The following is a 12,613-nucleotide window of genomic DNA, read 5'->3' as shown; positions in this document are numbered from 1 at the left end:
TTTCAATAATGAGCTGCTTTCAGCCGACGGTCTTCATCACGTCTAAGTGGCTCCCATTCCAGCTCGAACGATCTGCAGACTCTAAAGGAGCAAGGCTGCTTGCTTCAGTTAAGAAAGACCAAACAAAAAGGTCTGTCTTCCTTCACGTTCTTCTGGCGGTGCATTTAGAAGACAGCTCAGTGTTTGGACACAAAGAAAATGTCTCTATTACAAATCTGTATTGTAAAAGGACAGAATTATGTCCAAGATATGAGTCACGACTCAATTTAAGAGTTTGGTTTTACAGTAAGTGCAAGCTTGACATCATTTGTTTCAAACAAGAATGTCCCCAAGTTTTACTAACTAAAAACTTGGGATGTTCCTTTCACATTCTAAAAACATGAAGCCCTTTCTTGAATGTCACATCTGTAAACTTATAAATAGAAAATAGTGTACAAAGGGTCATAATTCCCTACCTCTTCCCTTTCGCTCTCTGTGGACATGCAGAGTCAAGGTACAAAATCTTGATGAACGCAAGCTGACATCTTGAAGCATCTTTATTTAGACAATTGTAGGAGCTTTTCAGGTTTCATTTTGCCTGAGGACTAAAGTGAACTAGTTCTTGAATAGGGGCTGCACCCACAACTGTCAAAAGATCTCATCCTGAAACACAAGAAAGAAATCCTGGATCCTTAGAGCAGTGTTTTCATGGTCATGTTTTCTTTTTGACCTGCGTACCAAAACAAAGTCTTTGGCGCACCGCCACAGTGGGTGGCCATACTGGTTTCTCTTCATATCAATTCAGATTAATAAAAGGTTTGGAGCAAACTCCAAGTCCTCAGGAAATTCATGCTCACATATGGGAAGTCACATCCTTCTATTGTTGTCTTACATGAGATCAAGAAGCGCACAGAGAAGGAAGTCAGTAAGCCATAGTGCTCCAAACCATGTCCACAAACAAACAAAAATTAGTTTTGCTTTGAAAAGTTAGATTTGGCAACAAATTAGAAGTCCGATCCTGAAGGCTTTGATTCTTGTAGCAACAACTCCTTTTGGGGCTGAAGAAGATTGATTCCAGAAACATGGCAGAAGGTAGGCACTCGTCAATGTGAAGTATAGGTCAGGATTTCCTTTGTTCTTACCCCTGTATCTCAGCATCATCCCAGAAGAGCTGTTTCGCACAAACTTCTACAGCCTGAGCATATCAAGTCCTGTGATGGTAGCATGGCCATCTAGCTGGACTGACAGTGTCAGATTGTTTGCAACAAGTGATGATGAGTCACTAAAACTGCAATACATGGTGGAGAACTCAATGTTCATAGCTTGGAATCATTATGCCTGTGACCCTGATAACAAGATACCGCACATTTAAGTTTGAAAACATAAAAAACGTACAATACAAAGTTTTCTTAAACTTGCACAGGACAAAATGGAGATGGGCACCTTGCTAAAATATTCTTTATGTGTAAAGTCATTCAAGTTTTTTTTTTTTTTTGTATGTAAAACGTTTTAATGTGTGGCGAGATCCAGTAGGAAAAACTACCACCTGTACAATGTGTACATGCATGTTTGTGCAGTCTGGTCGCATGACTGTTTACATTGGCAAAACCTTGCTTTCTCACATTTGATAACATTCACCGGAATTAATGTAAGCGCCTGCATGTCCTTGTCTGGCATCTATATAGTCAAAAGCTGCAAAACTATAATCCAACTAAAACCACCATGCTGAGTTTTTAGCACACCATTAATCTCTCAGTGTTTACTTGCTCACTTTCCCACATTAAAATGACACACACTCCATGTCAAGTGGTTCCTTACCGACTCCTTCCTCCCGACCACAGAGAACCACATGGTGCCGCGGTCCACTCCAGAGTCGAGAATGAACGGAGGAATCAAATAATAGTGGTCCACAAAAACGTATCCAACTCTTTCAAAAGCAGGCGGGTCTACTGAGGAGCAACTCCTTGAGCTATATGCTCAACACAATATGCAAATATCTAAAGCCAGTGTAGGAAATACCACATCCAGACTGTTATGTAAGAGAAACTCCTACAACTCACTAACAGTTAGGTAAAGTTTTAGCGTTACTCCCAGCTGCGTCCCAGCTCCACACCAGTACAAACCGCCTCTCCTCTTTAGATCCACCCATTTGTCCCAGAGCATGCCTAACTCCCCTTTTCACTCCTCCTTTCCTTGTCCTCCAATTTTTCACTCCTTTTCTTCCTTCTTTTTCCCAGTTCTACCTCTACCAAACTTTATGCTTCCTCAGAGACACTCACAGATGAAAATAGAAGCAGTAAAGGGGAGGTTTTGCTATGAAAACAAATAGTTCCTGTTAACCCCCTTCTCCTCCGACTATACCTCCCTTGCTTGCCTCTTCTCTGTCCGTGAACCTGACGCACATCTGGTGGGAAAAACGTTCTTCGGTCCACCAAAGTGGTGAAACACAGTTCACTGAATTTCAAATGTTTGTTCCATATAACCCACTGAGAAAAATCTAAATTTGAAAAATTAAGAAATATTTACTTGCACAGTAAAATCATAATCTGGTCCATGTTGGATCTGAAAGCGCTTTCTAACAGCATATATCAGTCAAGCTAATAAGAGTTTAGAGTATAAACAAAACCTTAATTTGCAATGTTGACATCAAAACTAACGAAACAAATCGAAACGTTCTATGCTTGACGAGTTTAACTGGTGAAATCATGCAAAACATGTTATATTTTATCCTATTAACTGTGCTGTAAACTCCAAAATAAAAGACTGCATTTTGTAAAAGAGGTGACGACCCAGAAGAAATTTCCTTCTGCTGAAAGCAGCATACCAGAAAAGCGTTCAGTCCGACACGGTAACGGAAAGATTTGCTTATGATTCCATTTCGTATCTTAATGTTTGACAAGCACACAGACCAGCTTGTGACTGAATCAAACAAAGCATGTCCTCTTGAAAGCACATCCCTGTTTAGACCATCTGTTATGACCTGTTACTTCCCACTCAGAATACAGCAGCCACCAACATCAGAAACCAAAACCCAATCCTCAATTTAAAATTGTTCTCATCAAACTAGCCGGATCTAGTTCTATGCCAAAACCGAAATATCCAAGATCACAGACTTTGAAAGGGGTATAATATTAGTTCTTACCTTGGCTGCCACAATACTGAGGCCCATCCCATTGTGTTTCTTCAAAGTCACTGTCACAATTTCCGGTTCCTTCTGCATTGGCTGTAGAGAGAGAAGACAGGTGATTTTACTTGGGGGGTGGAGGATTTGTCAATATTGTAATTTGGGCTTTAGGTCCACGCTGCTTCTGAAAGCTGTGTCTGGTGGCTGTTCCTAGTAAAACTGAGCTAAGAGGAGGAGGAGAGAGAATTAGGGAGGTTCTGCCACTGCTGGTTCTCAGAGCACAGCCGACCGCAGAGCGAATCGGCGGGCGCTGGAGACGAGTCAAGAATGAAAGCCACATGTGTCAGCTCCAGAGTGCATCAGGCCTCAGTGGTCTCCCTTTCGCACAGGCAGGCCTGGGAGAAAGAGAGGCACTGTGCCACTGCCTCTACATTTGAGAACCCCAAAGTATAAATGGTGCACATGGCATGCATTCATTGTACAGGGAACTTTAGCTATGCTGCCTGTCTGCATTGTTGAGTACAGCTTTGGGGGTGGGAGCAGAGCTTGTTTAAAGCACAGTGAAGCTTAATGAACACTGATGGGTAATGCAAGAAATGTCCTTGGATGCCTTTGGTAAGGTTTTACAATAGGCAACATAGCAAGCAATTTTAGCTTTGTTACAGCATGTTTCTTTCAAAAATAATTTTCTGATAATCTTACTTAATGAATGCATAAACTACTATAAACTCCCCTCCATCAGTAATCTAAAACAGTGTCTAAATAACCATTTGGTATTGGTCAACATTTTTTTTCCCAGCCTATAGTCAATGTCTGTCAACAAGGAACGATGCCAAGTGATCACTTAATCATAAACATAATTTTGTATCTTTAAAATAATGTGTTATAAATAATACACAGCACGACCAGGAAATGCAAACAAGGTACAATATTAGAGTTTACGGTAAGCATTGGTCCTGGGATGGCTGTAAGAAAAGGATGTGGGTTGGTTTGGCACACGATCAATATGCACTCATCAGATTTCTGTGTGGTATTTCAACGCGCCCCAAACTCCAGCTTTGTCTGCTGTAAGGCAGACCGACATTGTGTAAAAAAATAAAAACAATAATAAGATTATGTCTTTTTAGAAAAAAATAAATCACTTATGTAAAAATACGAGAAACAGACTAATTACAGGGAAGGAGGAGCATTTAAGGGGTTAGTGTGTTTAGGGTGAGGAGAAAGATATAATTTACAGCTAGCACTATGGTTAAATATTGCCCTCTGTGGTGTAACTGTTGTTGGTTGAAACCTAAGAAAATGTTAACTTGACAGAACACACACGCTAGCAACTGACATCAAAAAGACAAATACTGTTATCTGATGCCCTCAAAGTCAAATCAATCAACAAATCAACAAATCAACAAATCTATCTATCTATCTATCTATCTATCTATCTATCTATCTATCTATCTATCTATCTATCTATCTATCTATCTATCTATCTATCTATCCATCTATCTATCTATCCATCTACCTATCTATCTATCTTTCCAAATGGCATAATAACTTACCAGTTCTGACATGTCAGCCGAGAAGTGACTGTCACAATCGGCTCCTTCAAAATAAATGGTCCAAGTTCCCGGAGAGCGTGGATGCGGTGTCAATCGACAGAAACCTGGAGGAGAACGAGCAGATCAGAACACATCCACTAAATGATAAAACTTCAAATCCTCTGGTCTCTCACTGCCTTGTGTCACACACCTGTAAAAACACGCACATTCTTACTGATAGGAATGGCAGCAAACAGACAGTTGAACACAGCCTTAACAAACCACATTCCACTGGTATCACGTCAGCCTTATACAAACAAAGCCAACAACCTCTGATTCACCGTCCACCTGATACTTATTGCACACACCGCAACTGACATCAAACGCTCTAAAAACTCATTTAGATTAGTAGCATTCTGTTTGTCAACCATACCTCTCTGGCAAAGCGGCTCTAGGAATTCTTGGAATCCGTTGGGAATGTTCCGCACCACGTCGCACGAGTAGCCATCCTCAGGCAGTAGGAAAGGCAGCTGGAGGTCAGGGTCCTCTTCCAACTGTACTTCCCGCCCATCGCTTCGGGCCAGTTCGTCCGCAGTGTTCTCGGCCACAGCCACCACGTGGTCAATCAGCTCCTGTGAGCATGACGGGGACAATGATCCTGATGTTACATGAGAACTCTAGGAAAACTTAAACTATAGTTAATCTCCTCCATCTCTGATTCGCTTTGTAGAGTGAGTTTCGGAAAGATGGGGTGCTTTTAATTCGGTCTGGGAGAAATTCCAGAACAACTAACATCAGTTACAGCACCTTTTAAAGTAATGGGTTCACATCAAACAAGAAGGTCACATTATGAGAAACCCTAAAGTAAGTGAGCAGAGCTACTGTGAAGGTGCAGAACACCTGGTTTGGTTTATCTCAAAAAGGACACGTGTCATCAGGCCCGGGACTACACGGCCCAAATGAGACCGTTCACTTACTGGAGGAATGTAGGGCTCATCAGGAGCGCAGTGGTAGTTGCTCAGCAGAGCGTTGAGCTGCAGAGAGTTGAGCTTGAAGCAGGTGTTGTTGATGTTCTGCACATCTTGCATGGAGTATTTGTCCATGGTGAGGAGGGTCGTTGCCTATAGAGAAAAAGGGATAGTTACGATAAAGTAATGTGTTGGTTCATAGTCCATCTAACTAGGACTGAGGTTTTTAAACTTTTCATGCCAAATGCCACATTTGATCAAACCAGAACATCCTAGAAGAACCATCTTGTCACTACCAAAATTCCCTCCAAGAAAGAATGTAGTCTATGTATAATTGTGTTATACAGACAAATTTATGGCAAGTATATTTTCAAAATATGAAAAAGTAAATAAAAGAACAAAAAAAAAAATTAATGACACTTAATTCTAATAAAAATACTACTACTACTTAAAGTCTTTTAGTGTTGCAAATGTTCTCTGCATACCACTGGTTTGTACAATTACAATTTTATATATATATATATGTGTGTGTGTGTGTTTGTGTGTGTGTGTGTGTGTGTGTGTGTGTGTATGTTAGGGAAAATAAAAAACCCTCAATGTTAATTGACAGCAAGGTCAAATTTTTTACATTTTTTGAGAGCAAAGCGAAAAATAAAATAACAAACGTTGATCATGAGAGACAAAATATGCAGTCCACTTTCACTTACACATTACTGTACATTTTAAGAAAAAATCTTGATGTTGAGAAAAAGTTGCCAATGTTAACTTTGAACTACCCTCATACTGGAAAACAAAAGATTAGTGATAGCATGAACAGGCAACATAACCCAAGGTCACATTTTTAGAAATGACGCATGCTGTTCTTCCTCCATCTAATAAAACAATCATTATATACAAAACAAGCCATAAGCAACTCAGTGCAGCTCAAGGGATTCTAATCCTGTTGTGCGTGTACATGCAAGCTTTGCTGATGTTGTGGAGGTAAATATCTGCAAAAGAATAGAAACACCTCTTTGTTTGGATGTGCTCACAAGAAAAAGGCTCATAAAGGGGGGAAATCATGTCTCAGTTGAAATCTAATAACAATAAAACATTCTTACTAATAAAAATAAAATATATTTGGACCAGATAATGTCTTATTTAAAATCAAAAATTGCCAAAAGGTGTCTGTAAGGGTCTGTTTAGTGTGTATTAAACATAATTAGTTTAACCTATAGCTTATAATTACTCAACTTTAATAGCTTAACTATAAGTGGAGCTCTGGGAAAGACTGGTGTATATATTTGCATGTGGTACCTGAACTATACGACTGAGGTGGCAGTCCGCAGCCAGCTCCAAACCCTGTTTCTCAGCCCACGCCTCGATGTGACTGAGCTGCTGTCGCAGGATGGCGCCCCAATAGTGCGAGCACAGGCCCGAGTCGGCCTCTGTCACCAGCTTGTTAAAGAGCCACATGTTGATGAAGTGGAAGAGCTGCGAGAACAGCTGAATGGTGAGGGCAGCGTTGACACGGCACCGCCGCAGAAGAGACATGGCGCCCGTTAATGTTTGCAGAACATCCTCTGAGGAAAAAGGAAAGTCAGGGCTTTTAATGCAGTATAAACAGAATCAATACCATCACTTTATTTTATTTTATTTGCAATTATAATGATGAAATGTTATGAACTACCGCTGTTAGCTTGGACAGATATTTATACAAAAGGTTGAAAAACATTTAGATTTCTTTTTTATTATTATTCTCTTTGAACATTTTGTTTGTTTTTGTGGTTGTTCCCTGATGTGCATCACATTTAAAATAGGAATTCCTTGTAAAAAAGGGTTGGGAAACATTCTTCTAGAGAACTGGAAGTGCTACTATGTTACTTAAGATGTTTTAGTCCATTTCAGCATATTTCTGTGTTCCTTAAGACGTTGATGGCATTTCTGTCCACTTGTACAAGTCATTTTGTTGAAAGTGACAAATTAACATTCTACAAATGACCAAGACAACAAAGAAATTAAGATGTTGCAAGTTCCTTTAAAGAAACTGAAAGAAATCGCTGCATTGTGTAGAAGATTTCTGCTGTTGAGCTTTAAAACCACCACTAGGTGGCCCCATATAACTATTTCAATAGTAATTCTGATTTCTGTTTTTTAAACAGATTCAAATCTACCAATCTACTCATCTTTATATGTGCAATATAAAAAAACTGCAACTGCTGATTATTCTTACACAGTTATTGAACTGATCTGAACCAATACTGAACTGAATAATGACACTATTGTCTTTTTAGAGCTGCTTTACACAGCAGAATTTGAATTGGTCTCATATTTGAAGAAGCTTGCATCAATGAGTCAGATATTTTTCAGTTTATTCCTCTAAAGCTGCTCTGTTTTGTATAAAGCGCTATATAAATGCTCACCTATCTTGGGCCTCTGTGGGTTCTGTTCATCGGGATCTTCCAGGAAAGCTGGCATGTAGTTATTCAGATCCGACTGCAAGCAGTGCACCAGGTACCTGCAGGAACACACATCATTTGGTGTCCATATATCCACAATCAAAAGCTTAAAGGAACGTCCTGTAGAATCCCACAATAAATCTGAGACCTGGTCGCTTCAGAAACCGCACAAAAGCGCAGTTGTTTCAGCTGGTCATTCCAGTGCTTAAAGGAAACAGAGGCTCTCCAACCGCATTGTTTTTGCTGAAAACCGGCCCCAGGACTGTAACAGTCTCTCATACACCTAAACTACAGCTCAGCCAATACAACTCAGACCCAGAACATTCCTTACAATCATAAATATACATTGAAATATGCTGTACGGGATGGCAGCTCACTAGGTTTTGAAACATGGCTAATGTTTTTAAGTGTAAATATGCATGCACGTTCAAAAACTCACTTAAAAGCCATCTGAACCAGGTGAGCGAGAACATCCTGTGCATCTAGCGTGATGCGACTTAGATCCTTGTCCTGTTTGATGAAGTTCAGTAGCTCTGAGGCATTAGCCATCCAGAAAGCCAGAGCCCCGGCAATGTTCTTCTGTTTCTGTAACGCACAGAGATAGGCTGTTACACACAGCTCAAGTAAAACAATCCGACGTACAAACAACAAAGAAAAGAGTTACAGCCATGAGAAGCACTGAGTAGCTCTCCCGAGATAGACATGTGCCTCTGTCCGACCCTCTCGGCCTCCAACAACCAGTCACCGCGTCCAGACAGAGGTGAAATCATTCACGTGTTACAGTTAGCTCAAGCTAGGCATGACTGACTGGGAAGCTGCGGTGACTGGTTGCTCTGGATCCCACATCCCTGCAACACAGAGAGGGGATACACACGGTCCGGAAATAAACGGACCTCTGTGTATACCTGCACACATCTATCCCACATGACGACGACAGCAACCCCCTGCCCCGCCCCGCCCCGCCCCTCCCGAATACGTTATACTGGCCACAGGACGCATCCATAAGAACAATGACGTTAACCACAGACATGAAGTCAAATGAAAAGGAAATTAAAAGTTTCCAAACAAAGCGGAAGAACATGGGGTAGTCTCTCATCCACACTGAAGTGCAGTAAGCAGAGGTCAAAAATGGAAGATGCTGCTATTAAAATGTTGCCACAATCAGAGTGTGTTTTTTAGTATCACATGTTCCATGTTGAGTCGTAATGAGGGGTTATATGAACAATTGTGTCCAGCTGTAGGAGGAGGGATTACTTAGCTGGCTTGGGTTGTTTGCTTTCTGTTATGGGGAATAAAAGAGGCATGGAAGACGGAGCCAAGCTGACAGATAGAACAGAGAGAGAGAGAGAAACAGGAAGAATGAGACGCCTCCCTAGCAGTGCAAACTCCTACCTGATCACCTTCAGCAATCTCCTGTAGAGATAGTAAGTGTGGGGGAAGAAGGGGTGGGGGGTGGACAGACAACCGACAGGACAGAGAGAGAGACTGTCAACAACAGCCATGGCATGGACAGAATTCACAGGCATGTAAACACAGACATTCACGCTCACACGAGACAGGTCACAACATCACCCTGCACTGACTGCCATACGGGACGTCCGAGTCATCCAGAGAGATTTTACTTGATTTTATAATTAATGGTGCGGTTTAAAGATACAGCTGCTTTTCTGTTACACCAAGGATGATATTTACAGGCCACAAGATAAATGCTCTGTTTTTGTTTTGTTTTTTTTTTTGTTTTTTTTTTACTAATAAGAAATGCTTCTTGAGCAGCAAACCAGTATACTAGAATGATTTCTAAACGATCATGTGACACTGAAGACCGGAGAAATGATGCTGAAAATGAAGCTTTGCATCACAGTAACACATTATGATAATAAAATATATTAAAATATAAAGCAGTTCTGTTAAATTGTAATAATATTACTGCTTTACTGTATTTTTGATCAAATAAATGCAGACTTGTTCATCATAAAAGACTTTTGAACAGTAGAGTAATTGTGCTGGTGAAACCATGAAAGGTGAAAAAATAACTGTCTGATAAAAAGCTCTATAACTATAATGACTAGCAAGAACAAGAAGCAAATTATGGTTATTTTTGTTTTAAGGAGTAGATCATCCTTTCATTCATTACCTTTTAATGCTTATATGAGAAAACTCTGATTTTAAACCTGATGTTAACAATCAGGGTTTGACCAATGACAAACCTACTAAATATTTTGATCTGTGCAGATAAAAAGTTACTTCAGATAAAAACAAAAAACAAATACACATCCAAATTAAGAATATTCTGTTTTACTAATTTAGATTTGCTACCAAGCCTTAAAAGATGAATTCCATCTCTCTTTCTGAAATTGTGTTTCTCTTTTTCTAAGTTTAGGCCCTTATACAAGCGAGGCTTAAGAGTTTGGATTTACCAAAAATCCGGAAAAAGAAAATCAACATTTAAATGTATTATTACACTAACGTGGTTTTATTTTTAAGAGTGTGTTTCCTTTCATATAAACGACAGTCTGTTTTCTCATTTTAGATACTGAACTCCACTGAACGTCATGTAACAGGGAGTCAGGAAATGGATGATTTATTAAATAACTATTTGCATTTGAACATTTCTGTTAGTCTATGATATATACAGTTTGAACACCTGGGTGGGCCACTCGAAACCTGCAGGCACTGACCAAATAAGAACATAGATAAACAGAGCATGTGGACCTCATTTCTGAGCTGTGGAGGGGCATTCACAGTTATTTGTGGTGACCAAATGATGAAAGTGAACGATGGCGATCCAATGAGGCCGTGTGCAGTGACTATACACAGTTGAGAAAAGTTTTACTCTTAAATTAAATAAGCAACGACTACTCGTTGAGGTTACTGTAAACAATTTCACTGTTCTATAAAATTAGTATCTGTCCCTATACAACGATACAGTAAAGAACAAAGCAGGGAAAACAGTCATAACTTGTCATCACGATTCATGCATTGCTAATCTAGTCTCGTTTATGATATTTACACCACTGTGCAAAAGTTTGGGGTCAGTAAGACTTTCTCAAGGAAATCAATACTGTTATTCAACAAAGATGCATTAAACTGCTTAAAATAGACTGTAAAGATATATACAATGTTACAAAAGTTAAAACAAGTTTAACTTTCTATTCATTAAATAATCTTGAAAGGATTTATCACATGGCTTACGCAAAAATATGTGCAACACAATGAGAAAATGAGAAAAGTTTCATTTCAAACGGATTTCTAAAAGGATTTCTGAAGACTGGAGGCTACTGAAAATTCAGCTTTGCCATCACGGGAATAAATCACATTTTAAAATATAATCAAGTAGAAAACAGTTATTTTAAATTGTAATATTATTTCACAATATTACTGTTTTTACAGTTTCTTTGATCAAATAAATGCAGCCCTGGCGAGAATAAGAGACTAACAACCCCACATTTTTTAACTGTAATGTACAAGAAACATCAAGAAGCTTTTTTTGTTTCTTTTTCGAGTGATACATCTCAGTATGGCCACTTGGTGTCTGTCAGAAGTCGCTGAACTAAGCGCAGCTAGGAAAATATGGTGCATGGATCAGGTAAAACAAGGCACAGAGACACAAACACACGCACAGACATTCATATAGAAACAAACACGGGGGAACACTGAGTGCAGTAGTGTAAGCACTGTTTGCTGAGGCAATGACCTGAATCGATGAAAGCAGAGTGAAACAAGCTTTATCACTACAACTACAAAACCATGCATAATGTAACTCCACAGACAAATCTCTACATCACAGCTACAGCGACAGGTCTAGTTATAATATAACAAAGTTACACACAACTTGCATTGTAAAAAATGAATAAATATTAATAATTATTATTATTATCATCAGAAATAAGAGAGAACACCCACCTGGATAACTCCTTCCATCATGCTCACCATCTTGTTGACAATGCCGATGACCTTGTGTGTTCGCTCAGAGGGGCTGATGTCAGGCCGGTACTGACTGGACATGACATAACGGCAGGTCATGTACAGCACGTAGGTGGGAGACAGCTTGAAGTGCACCGTTGAGCTGTTGGTGTAGTTAATGATGGCAGACAGGAAAGCATCCTCGGCTATGGGGAGAAATCATTGGATAGAGAAAGCAGAGAGAGATTTAATTGGGATGGACCAAGCTTTAATGTACCAGAAGAGAGCTAGGTTTTAGCATGTACATTCATTTAAATGACAGTTACACATATACATTTTGTTTAGTAAATTCCATACTACTGATCACCCTGCAGTATAACTGACAGTAAAAAGCATGTGGAAACAACAACTGTAATATAATAGCTTAATTACAACAGAATTCATTTTGCAAAGTGTATGTTGTTTGCAAAAACATGTTGTGTGGGTTTTGCTTTCATACACTTCTCAGCTGTATCTACGGTGGCCCAGTAGTGCACAACACAATCAAATCACTGCAGCACAATAAAATTCGCACAATACAATGAAATGAGAACGACACAACGGAAACAAGCCACAACATAAAACATCCAGAACGTAAACAAGTCACAACACAATGAAATTGTCGCAACA

The 12,613-nt window shown here is 39.6% G+C and overlaps 1 protein-coding gene across 19 annotated transcripts in view; it reads right to left on the bottom strand.

The window, feature by feature from the left end:
* LOC127939077 (afadin) overlaps positions 1–12,613 on the bottom strand; it is a 107,821-nt gene that overhangs the window by 26,847 nt on the left and 68,361 nt on the right. For 11 of the 19 annotated variants that reach the window (XM_052536091.1, XM_052536077.1, XM_052536088.1 and 8 more), the window contains 9 exons: positions 11,945–12,150; positions 9,434–9,454; positions 8,481–8,626; positions 8,006–8,100; positions 6,900–7,165; positions 5,613–5,756; positions 5,069–5,267; positions 4,657–4,760; positions 3,122–3,202 (listed from right to left, as the gene is read on the bottom strand). In XM_052536091.1, coding sequence (XP_052392051.1) covers positions 3,122–3,202; positions 4,657–4,760; positions 5,069–5,267; positions 5,613–5,756; positions 6,900–7,165; positions 8,006–8,100; positions 8,481–8,626; positions 9,434–9,454; positions 11,945–12,150 — 1,262 coding nt within the window. The remainder of the gene's footprint in view (positions 1–3,121; positions 3,203–4,656; positions 4,761–5,068; positions 5,268–5,612; positions 5,757–6,899; positions 7,166–8,005; positions 8,101–8,480; positions 8,627–9,433; positions 9,455–11,944; positions 12,151–12,613) is intronic. The other 8 variants (XM_052536079.1, XM_052536080.1, XM_052536086.1 and 5 more) reach the window with 1 other exon arrangement.

The sequence above is a fragment of the Carassius gibelio genome, chromosome A20, assembly GCF_023724105.1.
Source record: "Carassius gibelio isolate Cgi1373 ecotype wild population from Czech Republic chromosome A20, carGib1.2-hapl.c, whole genome shotgun sequence".
Lineage (NCBI taxonomy): Eukaryota > Metazoa > Chordata > Actinopteri > Cypriniformes > Cyprinidae > Carassius > Carassius gibelio.
Note: the sequence above shows the minus strand (reverse complement) of the source record. Positions and strands in the feature narration are given on the sequence as shown.